At 36.1% G+C, this 16,563-nt stretch overlaps 1 protein-coding gene across 3 annotated transcripts in view; it reads left to right on the forward strand.

Moving 5' to 3' along the window:
* CSMD3 (CUB and Sushi multiple domains 3) overlaps positions 1–16,563 on the forward strand; it is a 790,297-nt gene that overhangs the window by 704,806 nt on the left and 68,928 nt on the right. For 2 of the 3 annotated variants that reach the window (XM_068397267.1, XM_068397269.1), the window contains 4 exons: positions 2,560–2,745; positions 4,102–4,296; positions 6,028–6,201; positions 16,319–16,492. In XM_068397267.1, coding sequence (XP_068253368.1) covers positions 2,560–2,745; positions 4,102–4,296; positions 6,028–6,201; positions 16,319–16,492 — 729 coding nt within the window. The remainder of the gene's footprint in view (positions 1–2,559; positions 2,746–4,101; positions 4,297–6,027; positions 6,202–16,318; positions 16,493–16,563) is intronic. The other variant, XM_068397268.1, reaches the window with a different exon arrangement.

Raw genomic sequence — 16,563 nt, forward strand, 5'->3', positions numbered from 1 at the left:
ACAGATGCACTTCATCATCCATGGGACCTGATGCACCTCAAACCTGATGGTCTCAAACTTGATCTTCTCCTTCAGTGGGTGGTTCTTCATTCTCCCAAGCCCTGCCTTTGCCTTCTGCAACTTAGGTGGTGTGACTAGAGCACTTGCCAGTGAAGACTGAAGAAAAAAGTCATTGAGTACCTCAGACTTCTCCATATCCCAGGTAACCAGGTCTCTTGTTTTCTTCCGGAGAGGGCCCTAGTCTTCCTTTTATCACTGAGATACCTATAGAAGCATTTCTTGTTGTCCTTGACATCCCTGGCCAGATTAAATTCTATCAGGGCTTTAGCTTTCCTAACCTGGTCCCTGCCTGCTCAGACAATTTCTCTGTATTCCTCCCAGGCTACCTGCCCTTGCTTCCACCCTCTGTAGGCTTCCTTCTTGTGCCTGAGTTTGTCTAGGAGCTCCTTTTTCATCCATGCAGACCTCCTGGCATTTTTGCCTGACTTCCTCTTTGTCAGGATGCATCACTCCTGAGCCTGGAAGTGGTAATCCTTTAATATTAACTAGCTTTCTTGAGCCCCTCTTCCTTCCAGGGCTTTATCCCATGGTATTCCACCAAGCAGGTCGCCAAAGAGACCAAAGTCTGCTCTCCTGAAGGCCAGGGTAGTGAGCTGGCTGCGCACCCTCCTCGCTACCATGAGGATCCTGAACTCCGCCATTTCATGATTACTGCAGCCAAGGCTGCCCTTGAGCTTCACATCCCCCACCAGCCCCTCCTTGTTGGTGAGAACAAGATCCAACATAGTACCTCTCCTCGTTGGCTCCTCTATCACTTGGAGAAGGAAGTTTTCATCTATGCATTCCAGGAACCACCTGGGTTGCTTATGACCTCCTGTGTTGTCCCTCCAACAGATGTCAGGGTGGTTGAAATCCCCCCATGGGGACCAGGGCTTGTGAAATTGAGGTTACAGCTATCTGTGTGTAGAGGGCCTCATCTGCTCAGTCTTCCTGGTCAGGTGGCCTGTTGCAGACCCCCACTATAATGTTTCCAGTCCCTGCCCTTCCTTTAATCCTGACCCATAAGCTCCCAGTCAACTCCTCATCCATCCATCTCCATGCACTCCAGCTGGTCATTGACATAGAGGGCAGCACCTGCTCCTCATCTCCCCTGCCTGTCCTTCCCAAAAAGCCTGTATCCTTCCATTCCAACACTCCAGTCACAGGAGCCATCCCACCACATCTCCATGATGCCAATAAGGTCACAGCCCTGCAGGCATGTGCACATCTCTAGCGCCTCTTGTTTATTCCCATGCTATGTGCATTTGCATGGAGGCATTTAAGGCGGGCCCCCAGTGAAGCTGACTTACTGGCTGGAATTCCTTTGTGCTGCTGTTCAGGCACTCTTCTGCTGACCTGCAATCCTTATTAGGTGAAATAATACAGCTTTGTCAGATGTTTAGTAAGAAGTGGAAGATGAACCTTCTTGTTTAATAGTCACTTTTTATGCCTCTGGGATCATGTCCTCATACCCTCTGGAAGATGGAATTCAATGACTCTCTTGGGGCCTTCATTATCTCCTAATTACAGATTTCTTGCTTTGTCCCTTCCCCAACCAAGAAAGGGAATTGGGAAAAGGAGGGAGATGCATGGGTTAAAATTTAAACAGATTTAATAAAATAAGGAAAGAAATATCAATACTAATAAAAAAGACACAAAATTATACTTAGCCCACAGAGTGGTGGCAAGTTCCTCCAGCGATCATAACTATTGAGCAGAGAGGAGACAGAGGCAAGAGACAGGGAAGAAGAAGAAAGCAGAACAAAAAGCCTCACCCATTCCCAGCAAGCTTTCCCATTTATAGTGAACGTGACTTCAATGTTATAGAATACACCTGTGGGCCAGCCTGGGTCAGCTGCCCTGGATTTAACTGCTGGTGGCCTTGATCACCGTACCACAGCTGGCCACAAACTGAAACAAAAGGTAACAGAAAATTGATTCTATAAATTTTATCCTCGCAAAACCAGGATGTCTTGGTACTATCTTTCTGCTGAATATTTAAAAAAAAAAACAAAACGTGGCTTACACTTTCATTTGACAATTTGCAATATTTTCAAAAGGGTATTTTCTTTCTGCTTTGCAGGAGGAAAAATAGAATGTTGAAAGTTAATTTTAGTGCTTTGCCAGAGGTCACACAGTACATCTGATTGAAGAAACCTAAAGTACAAACTAGATCCTTGTGTCTCAGACTGATGCTTTACTCATTCAACCATGCCGATCATATTTTTTCCAGATATTCTCTATTGCCTCTTTGATTATCTTCTGCATTTTGAATGGATAGCTGCAGAGTTATATTGTTCTTATTTTAACCTCCTCCATCAAAAGACAAAAAATTCCTGAGATTTCATTCTCTAAAATTTTAAGGGAATTTATCTGTAGGCTTAAAACACACATGAATGAGCTAAAAAGTAATTTTTATGAATTTAAGACTGTTGATGTTGAAATGCATAAACCCTTTGAGATGAGTGGGATCTTATAGTGAAAAAGGTATAAAATAACTATGTCTTTCTCTTTACTTAGCAATATCTTGTGGAATTCCTAAAGCTCCATTAAATGGCGGAATATTAACTACGGATTACTTAGTTGGCACCCGCGTTACTTATTTTTGCAATGATGGATATAGACTATCAGCCAAGGAATTTACTACTGCAGTCTGCCAGCCAGATGGTACCTGGAGCAACCACAATAAAACACCTCGCTGTGTAGGTAAGTAACATGTAAAAACTCTCCAGTGAATAAGAATCTGTCTGTATTTATTTATCCAAGGTGCAAATCTTCACATTACTTAAACTTTCAGCTTCAGGTTACTTTAATCTATGAATAATTGCTGGTATTAAATTATTGTGAAATACATATTCGAAATGTATATATCTGAGATATACATTAAAACATTCCATGACAGCAGAAGAAATACACTAGAGATTATAGAAAACATTCAAACTGATTATTGATTTGCAGCTAAATCAAAGTTAATGGTTGCAGAGGTTTATGCAAAAGGCATCTCTTCAGTGAGAGCTGCAAAGTTCATACACTGTTAACAAACCCTATTTACTACACAGAATTGCAAAGTCTCTGGTACTCTGGGACTCTTGTTTAAAAGTGATGCTTATTATTTATGTTCAATCCATCATTATAATCCTACATTATCTAAACTTGGGGGAACATCACTGAAGAGAAAATGCATGTTGAGTCCCAAAGAGAAGTGGATACCATCAAAGCTATAAATGGGGTATGAAAACCCAGGTGATCGTAAGACTGATAAAGAATGTCAGTATCTGATGCAAATCAAGATTGGGATTATCTCACACAATTAATTTTGTAAAGGAACCAAAACATACTTTAGAATAATTTTCAAGGATTTTCCCTTTTTCCTTTTTTTTTCTTCTTGTAAATTGCATTCCTTCATGCCTTTTCCTCTGTCTAAGGAACCAATCTGAATGGAGAGAAAGAAAGTAGTATCCAGCAAAAATTTTCCTCTGCGCCTTTTAATCATGGAAAAAATTGTTACGCTTGTTAACCTTTTTCTATTAGATTAGGGTTGTAGGATGTTTTTGTTTGGTTTTTGGAGGAAGAACACATAGAATTAAGACATGAGAAAAAATGTGTAACTGCTGAAAAACCATCTTGCATATGGATATTATTTTATCTGTTACCAATGTGAAATCTCTCCAAACGAGTCTTTAAGATGTCACAGAATTTACCTGGGTAGAAAAATAATTCTTATATTGAAATGTAGCTAACATTTTAGTAAAGGTTCTGATGTAAGGTGTCACAGGAGTTCCATGACTATCAATCTACAGTGAATTCAACCATGGTATACATTCTATCTACACCAATTGCGTAGCTTTGCATATAGTTACTGGTCTGTCTGGGCCATTGATCATTATTAATTAAATGAAAGATCTCATACCTGCTAACCACAGGCAATTTCAAATACAGCCTTACTCTTCAAACATTATGTCATTGTGTTTAAAATATATTTCTGAATTAATAATGGTACAAATTTTCCTAATTTTCCTATACTAAGCCACAAATAACTATATGTTTTTGTTATTCTGGAAGTTGTTACGTGTCCAAGCATCAATTCTTTTACACTGGAACATGGAAGATGGAGAATAGTGAATGGTTCACATTATGAGTATAAAACAAAAGTAGTTTTCAGCTGTGATCCAGGGTATTATGGTTTGGGACCAGCATCTATCGAGTGTCTTGCTAATGGTACCTGGAGTTGGAGAAATGAGCGACCTTTCTGCCAAAGTGAGTACATGTGGTATCTGCATCTGCTGTACAGACTTCAGATTAAAATATTTCATTTGGTTGAATTAGAAATTAACTAATTAAATATTGATATCAGTTAATTAGAAAAATGTTTATTGGCTGGAATTCCTGGGCATCCTAAAGGCTATTTTTTACAAATACAATCCACTAGGTTTAGTGACAAGAAAATATCTGTAAGCACGCTTTTGGATTTTAAAGGTCCCTAAATTTATAAAGGTACAAATAAGTAATAGAGAACATTTTACTATATATTTTTTTCTAGATCAGGAATTCTGTATAGTCTAGAAAAATGCAAAAACTTTGTATCCTGTCTGTACACTTGTTAAATAAAATAATCTCTCCTTTCAGCTGGTTACCATATAGTGTGCAAGTCCACATAATTTCTACCATTAGCTGGTATCTGATAACCTGCAATAGCTACTTTCAAAAAAATAAGTAATGAATATTCAGATACTTTAAAAAAGCTAAATGTGTGGTTACAGTTGTGCTCCCCTCTCCCACCCCTATGAAAAGCGTGTTTCTTTATGTAACTCTAAAAAATGTAGATATCTGTTTTTCAGAATTGTGGGGTTTGAGGTATACTTTGAAGCCTCAAAATTCTTCTGCTTTTTGAAACATCACATGACATGCAGTCTGATAGAAAAGGATATGACTGTGATTTTGGTGTGTATATCTAAACTGTGTGTATCTGCATGTATGTGTATAAATCCACACACATATAAAAAGCAGGAAAAAAAAGTGTAGATAAGCTAGATAACTGTGGTTTAGAATATATTTAGAATTTATTTAGAATATATTTGAAACTAATAAAAAAAAGGCACTGAAAAATGCACTTCAAAAGACAGGTTAATTATATTGGAAATTAACCTTAATTTTGAGTTCTTTATAATGTACTGGAAATTCCACTCATAAATTAAAGGATTTACAATATTTCACATCTGATAGTGTTAAAAATATTGTATATATGTCTGTATCTGTATTTTTCTCTGTGTATATAGATATTTTACATACTCTCTATATATTTGTAACCCTTTTTTCTTTAAAAGATAAACATTTTTTACTATGCTTTGGGAAGTTTTGTTTGCAATATTACCACTTATAATTTTTTTATCATAAAGTGCACTAGCTGCTTTCACTCTTTGATAATGCACCATCTTGTTTACTAACAGTAAAGTTCTTTTCACTAATTCTTAAAAGAAAATTATTAAATAAAAATTATGATTCTGAATGAAAAGATGCTTTTAATAGTAAATAAATAGCAAGGAATTCCATGCATGTTGTTCACTGATTATAACAACATGTTGTGTGAATGTTAGGGAAAGCATTTCATTATAAACTAGAAGATAAAAATGACATATTTCCAAAGAAACATAATTATATTAAAAATGGCAACAATTGTGATGCTCCAATATTAAGGAAAAGTAATTGATAAAACCAAGGTAATAATATAACTAATAATGTTCTGAACAGTGGGGGTTTTTAACTTTACAGAGACAATTTTAATTGGTGTCCCCCTCCTCTTTCTTAAGTATCATTTCTGGGGAAGTAATAAACTTGGTATGCAGAGTTTTTAATCTATTTTTCCTACAGAGTAAAATACTTCAAGCTGTGAAATTTATTTATCTGCTTGACTGGTTGATAAGTATTATTGTATGTGTGTTTGTGATACTCAGCTGTACATTTCTGTTCTGTTTTGGTTTTGCCATAAAGTTATTTCTTGTGGAGAACTTCCTACACCTCCAAATGGGAATAAGATTGGAACTCAAATCACATATGGATCTACAGCTATATTTACATGTGACTCAGGATACATGCTAGTTGGCTCTGCCGTGAGGGAATGTCTGTCTTCTGGACTCTGGAGTGGAATTGAGACCAGATGTTTAGGTATGGATACTACTGTCATGGCTTATCTATTTTCTTTCTCTCTAGCAGACAAAAGTTACCTTTCCACAGATTGAATCCCTTTTTCAATATCTTCCCCACATGCAAAACCTATGTCACTGGATTGCTGCATGTGTCTTTAAAGTAGACCTATACATAAAGATCAAGACTGGTTGATTCTGGATGTGTCAGCCTTGATACATATCCTCAGTAAAATATCTGCATAGTAGACCTGAACTCAGTGGTTATGTTATAGAATTAATCTGTACACTTGCAAAAGATACAGGAAAAAAAAAGTTTGTAGAAACTTTGACAGGAGCACTGCAGCCTTATTTCTGAGAGAAAATCAACATCCAGACACTATTTATAGAATTCTACACCCTTTAGCTTTACATGTTTAGGTATCTTCACTTATTTAAAATACCCAGACACTAGTCTCTGAATGGTTTATGAATAAAATGAACATGTGATCTCAGTGAAACAATTTCAGGGCTTCTTTTAATTCGTTATTGTCGTGTGTACCTTGATCTGGGTTATTGTGTTAACTGTAGAGACATTGATTTTTAAATCTAGATGCAATTAACATTTTAGTTTCAGTTGAAATCGAAGCTGTGATAGTGTTCTGATTTTAGAATGCAATATGAAAGTCATGTTGTACCTTGTCATTTGTGGGGGCCATGAGAATATAAAAGAATATTAATAAAGTGAGACTTTCAGAAGAATCTGAACTAGTCTATACATTAAATATAGGGGTATGTTGCAATATCTCTGTGCAGATTGCTGTTTACCTTTTTAGACTACTCTCTATCCCAAATAATTTTCCTTCTGTAATACAGCATTATTTGGTGCAAATAGTCACTTAAACTTAGTTTGAATGACTAAAGAATCAGCAAAATTTTTGCTTATCAGTCTACAAGTCTGAAGCTGGAACGTCTCCTGACATATAGTTGAGGGGAACAGACAGGCTTTGTTTATATTTCACTTTTACAATGAAAACCATTTAGCAGAGGGGGAAAAAAAGAAAAGATCTTAATGTTTTATTTTCTTTTTCTTCTGTGTTGTCAAAAATGGTAAGACAGACTTTCAAATCTAAAAGTTTTGGGGTACCATAGTATGTGTGTAATCAAAATATTCTGACTTTTTTTCATTTTTACTGGTTTATCTGCAAAGGTTACATCTATTGAAGTTTGGAGAAATGTAAAAATTTTCATCAGAGAAATATTAATCTAAAACCAGCCAAATTGTCTGCTATTTGTGAACGGCACCTCGGAAAAATACTTGCGTTTAAGAATTTTGCAAAAATAACTTTAAGCCAAGTGAAGATCAACACAGAATGAATTTAATTTCTCCTACATTTTCATATAGAAATAAAAATGTAACATAAGCTTAATAATAATAATAGGATGCATAATCTTTACTTGAAACTTAAAAGAAGAGCCTGAAGTAATCAATTTTCGAATGAAACAAAATATATTTTACTTCTCAGAAGAGATTCATTATTATTAAGTTCATATACTATAATGTCCAGTAAGAACAAACAGTTAAGAAATTGTGTTAAAACAATTATAAGATTAGAGGGGAAAATCTCTAATCTACAGTAATCTAAAAGATACCTTTTGTATCAGACTAATAGGACTACAGTAAGTCTTCAAATGTATATCTTCAAAGCTTTAATGATGGCAAATTTTTGAAGAGAGCATGAATAAAAGTTGTACTTACAGAAATAGAATTTAGTATACATGATATATAACATACAAAAAAGCCTGCATAGCTTGTTAAAAAAAAAAGAAAAGCTAGTGACAGAGCAAATTTATAAAAGGGAGAGAGTAATGGCTACCATAATAGCTCTTGCAGCAACACTGTCTGCTGTGCTACATCACTGTGCAGGAATGAGCTTTCTGGAAAGACTCAGACTAACTCAGTTCAGTTCTTGTTTCTTCAACAAGCAATTTGAGACTTAAGATAGAGGGATGTGTTCAGCTAATGACAAATCAGAAGTCAGAAATTTGTTTTTTAAGAAGGTTGAGAAAGAAAATGTCAGAAGATGGAGCAAATGGAGGAAATGAAAGAAATGGTAAAATGTGTGAGAAGAGATAACATACAGCAGGAAGATACACAGAGCAGGTATTGTAATGATCCAAGAAACACATATTTGTGCAACTTATGAATACATTCCAGTGTTTGTTTTCAATCACTGAAAAATAGTAAGAAAAAAATTTAAATTTCACTTTCTACTTCTAAAGCTTTTCTCCTCACAGCTATAAACCTCTTTTTATGATTTATCTTAGAGCCTTTCCACTTTTATTTGCTGAAAAATGTAGTATGCTTGAACTCAGGTGGCTACCAGTGTAATTCTATTTTAAGCATTGAAGATGCCCTTAAGAGTACACTTAAATAGCATTAATGAAATCCTACAGGATAAAATAATATCCTCTTCCAAGTATTTTGTTTAAAAATACAAGATATTTTTTCAAGTCCTACTCAAATTGTTTTGTTCAATCACAGTGTTAGATAACTTAATTTTCATTCCAGATAAGTGTAATTTGAAAAATTTATTAAAGGTGGAATAAATAAAAATATAAGTATCAGCAACAGATCCTATAACTAGTTAGTGTTGAATCTAATTAGGTATAGAAGAGAACTAGAACATAGGTAGGTTTTAAATCACCAAAAATATTTACTAAAATCCAAATTGTATTCCAACGCAAATAAAATTCCATGACATTGCGGATGGTAGTGCACGATTTTAATGACAGCTGTAATAGTGTCAGAATATGTTGATAGTATTCATAGCCCTTTTTTGTCTTCCTTTTTCTGTTCCTGCTTCTTTTATTACAAGAAGGATAGTGCTTTATGGCTATTGAATCTTAGGAGACAGTAAATGGCAAAGAGAATTATAACATTTGACACATCTGCACCTCTTTCTGAACCTCACATTTTTTTGCAGAAAACCTAAATAACTTTGTAGTACTGTGTGAGTAATCATATTAATGTAATGATCTTGGTTTGATCCTTCACTGAATGTAGTGGGAAGTTGAGTTCTGGATCAGTATTGTTCTCATTCCATAGCTGGTGAGAAGAAACAATGTGCAAATTGAAAAATTAAACAAAACAAAACAACAGGGAGATCCTGAAGTAATTCTATTGTGGAAGTCTTAAAAACAAATAAATGTTTCACAAGATTTTATGGTGAAAAAATATGTAAAAATCACTTTAGTCTTTTAAAATAAAATAAGAGTCAAACACAAAAACCATGACTGTTGTGTCTCCAAGGTTACAGACTGCCTTTCATATTTTATTGTGCTTGATCTTTTACTATACTGGAAATATGAAATCATTTTGTGGGGGAAAGTCTATGTAATAAATCCTGAGAAACATTCAGAAACATAAAATAGAGTTCTACTGAATATCCTAATTATAAAAAGAGACTGGCGAATCTGTGTATTTTGTTATACACTTTCCTCAGGGAAAAATATTTAAATATTTGATGAAGAAATTAATTGTTCTGTTTCTCTTTATATGAAAACAGCATATATACATTATTTTATTTATTTATGACATTATTTTTATTTGCTTTAATTTACTGACATGAGTAACAATTATAATTAAAACATATTTTCATAACAATAAATAAGTTTTGAGGGTTATTTATTTATTTATTTTAATGCCTGTAATCAGCTATTTATTAAACTGAGCATTTCCCAGAGTAGAAATAGATAAGGTCTAGTTGGTTAACTTTTTTTAACAGACAGCTGAATGATGAATAAAATTTCCCAACATTTCCTAAGGTTTCTCTGACACTGAGATTTTCTTCCCCTTCTTCATTAGCACTATTTTCAGACTTTTTATTAACTCAAAGGAGAACCACTATCAGAAGATCATTACTTTTACAGCACCATGATTTGAGGATCAGGACTACTTTTTTTTTTTCTCTTTGTTTGCCTAGGCTTGGCAGGATGGAATACATAGACATTTCCAGAAAGCAGCACAGTTTTTAAAGTGGCTGTGGATGCAGTGGAGATCCATTTTCTTGAGGTCATTTGTTGGCTCTTAAAGTGTTTCCTGTATTATTTTGATTACCATTTCAGAAAACTTAATTAAAAAAAAAAAAAGTAAAACTAAGAAACAAAAGTATAGCATGCTTTGGAAAGCATTTGTGTTGGATCCAATTCTTCTTATACTTAAAAACAAAAGCTCTTTTCTTAGACTATTCCAAAGCATTCTGATTTCTTTCTAGGACCTTGCTCATTGTTAATGCAATGTGCAAAGTTTCACACTTCTTTTAGGGGAAGTATCTAATTTTAATGAGTTTCTCTCAGTTTTGTTACTTGCATGACTGTAGGCAATTTTAGAAGATGCTTAGACATCACATCAATGAAAACGTGAAAACTGGGCAAAAAAAAATATTCTCAACCAATTGTCAAACTCTTTAGAGGTAAGATATCTTATGCAAACTTTTCTTCTTTGTTGATTGGTGAGCTTACTCCAGCTTTTCACATTTCTTTAAAGTTGTAAATCCCTCCTCTTTGACTCAGCTGGACTACGCTTAAGCCTCATTTTTTAGTTCCTTCTTCTTTCTCAATTCCTCCTGATATCTAAACATATTGATAAAGCAGATATGTTGATATTCTTTCCCTTATTTACCAAAATTCATTGCTGTCATTTCCTACCAATGTACTAGGAAGAATCATCCATTGCTGGAATGATAGATGTGTTCAGTTCTCCAAGTCAGTATTAAATCTGAAATCAAGATAAAAAATAAAATATGATTAATTTTTTAAAGGTCTATAAGATCTCATATTGTTGTTAATCTTGATGTTATTAAATGTCGTTGTATTTAGTTCACTCAGAGAACTAAGTACACCTTTATAAATGCTAAGTATCCATATGAATTAAAATGCAGAAAAGAAGAATGGAGTTTGCTTGATTAATAAGATACATGGAGGTGTGTTTCCAATACATGACTAATACTAGAGGAGTTTTCAATAAAGACAGACAGCTGGCAGAATAAAGCTAATTTAGTTAGAGTGAGCATTAAATGTCAGCATTTGTTCATACTCAAAATACAACAGTATCAGAAATACCTTTCACCTCTTCTTCTAAGAGAAACTGTAAACCTCACATACTGTGTCTTTGCATTAACAAATAATCCAGCAGAAAGGAGCAGATCATGAGACAAATAATTGGTTCTGAATTCTTTATATCTGCATTACATATGGCTGAGAGAATTTTCCTTGGACAGTATCCAGTCCAGTCCTCTGGGTTAAATGTCACTATTACTCATAGAATCATAGAATCATTTAAGTTGGAAAAGACTTTTAAGATCATCAAGTCCAACTGTTAACCTAGCACTGCAAAGTCCACCACTAAACCATGTCCCTAAGTGCCACATTTACACATCTTTTAAATACCTTTGGGGATGGTGACTCAACCACTTCCCTGGGCAGCCTGTTTCAGTTCTTGATAACCCTTTCCGTGAGTAATTGTTTCCTAATACCCAACCTAAACCTCCCCTGGCACAACTTGAGGCCATTTCCTGTCATCTTATCGCTTGTTACCTGGGAGAAGAGACTGACACCCACCTCCCTACAACCTCCTTTCAGGTAGTTGTAGAGAATTAGTTGTTCACGTTTTCTAGTTTATGTCACATTTTAGGTTGTAATGGCAGATTACTGAAAGAAAAGGGACTCATAGGGCAAGATAATAACATTTAGATTGTCCTTGTCTGCAACCACTTCCTAAAAGTTTGCATATGGTTCTAAGTTGTCAAAAGGACCTATCAATAATTTTGACATCTTTATCTCCAAAAGGAGATAGAAGATTTATTTTGTGCACCTGGAGTTGAGCTTCTCAATGTGCTTCCCCTGAAAGGAAGCTAGTTTGTTCATAGCAAAAGCACTCAACACGTTTAAGAGTTACAAGGAGGATCTGAACCAAAATGCTAATGTAGACACAACCTGTGACTTGTTAGCTGAGGAATTTTTATCCCAGTTTTACTCAACTCTCTCTTCCTTTTTTTTTTTTTTTTCATAAAATTACCAATTCCAAACACTAATGAGTCATTGGTGACAGCCAGCTACTCACAAATAAAATATGATGACATATGAGAAAACAGTTATCCAGTAGTTCTATACAGACCAATGCTGTCAACAGGTAAAAAGAGTAGCAGACATACTGTCTGGGGCAGAGCAATGGTGTAAGTTGAAGTGTAAGTGAAGTGGTGTAAGTGAAGAATATGCAGTGCATGAATCAATCAGTGCTGTGGAGAGTGTGGTACAGGTAAAGATCTGTCATTTAGCCCTCCAGTCAATTCATAACTGAAAGATAACGTGATAAGACCAGTTTATAAGATATGTGTACATTAGTGAATGAAGGCAGCAGTGGGGAGGTTAGAAAATCAAATTAGAAGATATGAAAAAATATTAAATTTATGTACATTGTGGATTAAGTAAATAAGGAACTGAAATATAGACATATTTACATTATATGTGATTCGGCAATGAATCAGGCAAGGAGGGGGCGTAGCCGGAGGCACCGCGGGAGATTTAAACGTGGTGAAACCATAACAAACAGTCAGTCAGCAGCAGCGACAGCGGCGGCAGCGACTGAGGTGAGACTGGGGCGAGGGTGAGATCGGACTATACCGGGCGGGTTCCGTACTCAGGGCCACCCGAGCAGCAGCCCCAAGTCCCATCTGGACCAGGAAGTTACTGGCAACGAATCAGGAGAGGAGGGGCCGTAGGCGGAGGCACCGCGAGAGATTTGAAGGGCCCCTGGGGAGCGCAAGCGACCTGGAGCGTGGGGCAGTTTGCGCAAGCAGGGTGAGCAAGGCAGGCGGGCAGGAAGATGCGATCTCTCTCCCATCGGGGCAAGAGGAGACTGACTCATGTTCAGCTTGTTGTCCACCAGGTCCAGAAATAGTGTGGTCAGCAGGACTAGGGAAGTGATTGTCCTCCTGTACTCAGCACTGGTGAGGCTGCACCTCAAATACTATGTTCAGTTTTGGGCCTCTCACTACAAGAAAGACATGGGGGTGCTGGAGCAAGTCCAAAGAAGGGCAACAAAACTGGTGAAGGGTCTGGAGAACAAGTCCTGTGAAGAGTAACTGTGGGAACTGGGGTTGTTTAGTCTGGAGAAAAGAAGGCTGAGGGGAGATGTTACCGTTCTCTACAACTACCTGAGAGGAGGTTGTAGCAAGGTGGGTGTTGGTCTCTTTTCCCAAGTAACTAGTTATAGGACAAGAGGAAATGGCCTCAAGTTGTGCCGGAGGATGTTTAGATTGGATTAGGAAGCATTTCTTCACTGAAAGGGTTGTCAGGTATGGGAACAAGCTGCCCAGGAAAGTGGTTGAGTCACCATCCCCAAAGATATTTAAAAGATGTGTAATTGTGGTGCTTAGGGACACGGTTTAGTGGTGGACTTGGCAGTGCTAGGTTAACAGTTGGACTTGATGATCTTAAAGGTCTTTTCCAATCTAAATGATTCTATGATTCTAAGACCACCAGATCCCTTTCAGCAAAGTTGCTACCTAGCCACGTAGATCCTAGGCTGTACTGGGCTCTTTTGTTATTCCTTCCCAGGTGCAAGACCTTGCCCTTGTCTTCGTTAAACTTCATACACTTCTTGCTAGCCCACTCTTACAGCCTGTCCAGGTCTCTCTATAAGATGGCTCTCCCTTCTGATGTGTTCACTTCACCACCCGGTCTGGTGCCATCAGAAAACTTGTGAGGGTGGTCTCAATCTCGCCATCCAGAACATTTATGAAGATTTTGAACTCCGTGGAGCCTTGTATCAATCCCTGAAGGATTCCACTTGTGACAAGCTGACAGCCTGAGTAAAAACCATTGTTCATCACCCTCTGAGTGTGACCTGTTAGTCAATTCCCTACACATCTCGCAGACCACCCACCCAATCTGTACCTTGCCAGTTTGTCCAGGAGAAGGCTTTGGAAAACAGTGTCAAATGCTTTACTGAAGTCCAGGTAAAAAACATCCACTACTCTCCCCTTGTCATCAGAAGATGTCAAAGAAAGTCAAAAGGAAAGAAGAAAGAAAAAAAGAAACTCAAAAGTCAAAAGAAGAATTCAAAGCTAGGGTCTGGGAGGTTTATGACAATGAGAGGAAGTAGTCTGAGAGGATGGGAAATTTAAGTGATTTTAAATTTTCTCAACCAGACAGAGATATTTATGCAAGACATAGGGGTGATTTAAAATGCATTTTTCACCTGTTGCAGTTGCGTGTTTTTTGTAATGTCCACACACAGTTACAAAAACTGCAGTATGATCTTAGTCACATGATGTGTTTAATTACTTGTTTTACTCCCTCTGCACAGGAAACACCTTGACGTTTCCAGTGATGTATGCTGCTTCCACTCTACTGCCATAAAGCAACACTAAAATCTTAATTAAGTGCCAGACCAAATATTGTAATTACATGCAATTAGAAAATTATTTCCTTGAACATGGTCTGAATCACTGCAAACTGATTGCACTTCTGATAGAATCTGATCTTTTCCAGCTCAGTTTTTACTCCTCATCCAATTAGTCCTGTTCATCATCACAAATGTGATTAGATAGGGAACTTGGGCCCTTTGTGGCATGTTCAAGAAAGTCTACTATGTACTGAAGAGATTACAACTCCTGGAGAATCAAGAAGTAGTCTGACAAAAATTTTGTAAACAAGTATTATGCCATCTTATCCCAGAAAATATAAAACAAATTTCAAGTATGCCTGGTCCTTATGTAACACTGAGGGAAATGGGGAGGGGACAAACAGAGGGGAGTATATCCTTGAACAGTACCAGATTTGGACTCCTGTTCCTCATACAGAAGTCAAATTGCACTCACCAATTTAATCTGTGTGAAGGGTCACGTACTACCTATATTGTAAATTGTGATGGTTTTATTGTGTTTCAACACAATGACATACTATACCAGGATTAAGTTGCCAGATTCAAGTTACGAGAAAATCTCAGATTTTCAGGGGTTTTTTTTAGTAGGAAATTTCTAGCCCTGAAAGAATGAGGCAAAATGCTGAAAATTACATCAAAGTATTATAAACATTTAAAAGTCCAAAGGAAATAATAATACAAGCTGTAGTGCTTCTAAATGTCTTTATTAGCAACCCCATGTTTTGAGGGTTTGCTTGTGGGTTTTTTTTGAGGAGAAGTAGAGGAGAAAAGGAGAGCAGAGGAGTTTAGGTGGCTGGTAATATTTTTTTTCGTTAAAGTACTAGCTGAAACACTGCTTGTTTTTCTTGCTTGCCTTACTTTTTTTTTTTGTAGTGAGTTCTCTGCTATATGTCACAGTTTCCAAGAGGTCAACAACACTCAGAGGATTTTCCATTACCACGTTATTTGCCGAATCACAGTTCCCATTTTCCAGAATTTATTAAGTAAAATAGTAACAAATGACACATAGTTCATTATTTTTCTCTGCCTCTCTCTAGATTAAATGTCTGTTTGTGACTTTCATAGTGTAAATAAAATATTTTTCATATTTTGAGAATACAGGGTAGAAGATTAGGCCAAGACATAGAAAGGTTTTTGGTTGCAGGACATTTGGATATTGTTGCACTGACTACCTTTAGCCCAAATATGTTAATCTCTTTGGGATTCCTCTGGGATCAATAAGAGTGAAAGAATGGAAGACAACTCAGAGACTCAGACTCCAGCAATAAATTGTCCAAGTTAATTTGTTTCCATTGTAAGAAGGCTATATTTATAACATCCATGTGGATTGATATTTATAATGGATTTATCTTATTTATATTATATTTATTTATTCTAATATAGAATTTTACAGGTTTTAATAAAAAGAAGTTACTCATATTTTTTGAAAATAAATTTGATAACATATATGACATTTAATCTCTTTGCTACACTGTCTTTTTGTAATTTTTTATATGTGTACAGTCCTACCTATACAAATGCAATACTGACTGCATTTTTCCCCAAGTTAATAAAAATAAACCTTTGAATGAAGTCATTTAAAAGAATTGAAAGATGTTCAGCATTTCTTTGTTTTAATTAAGGAGGTATATTTAAAATTTCTCTGGCATATTTACTGATTTTTTTTATTTTTTTTTTTTCTTTTTTTTTTAATTTACTTTGAAAAATCTAGCTGGTCACTGTGGTGTTCCAGAACTTATAGTCAATGGTCAAGTAATTGGAGAAAACTATGGATATAGAGACACAGTTGTATACCAGTGCAGTCCTGGTTTTCGGTTGATTGGTTCTTCTGTACGAATATGTCAACAGGATCACAACTGGTCTGGTCAGCTTCCATCCTGTGTGCGTAAGTAAGCATGGCAACACATCCTGGTTTATGTTACAGGGATGTCTACGTCAGACGAGATGAGGAGTGAC

The sequence above is a fragment of the Nyctibius grandis genome, chromosome 3, assembly GCF_013368605.1.
Source record: "Nyctibius grandis isolate bNycGra1 chromosome 3, bNycGra1.pri, whole genome shotgun sequence".
Classification (NCBI taxonomy): domain Eukaryota; kingdom Metazoa; phylum Chordata; class Aves; order Nyctibiiformes; family Nyctibiidae; genus Nyctibius; species Nyctibius grandis.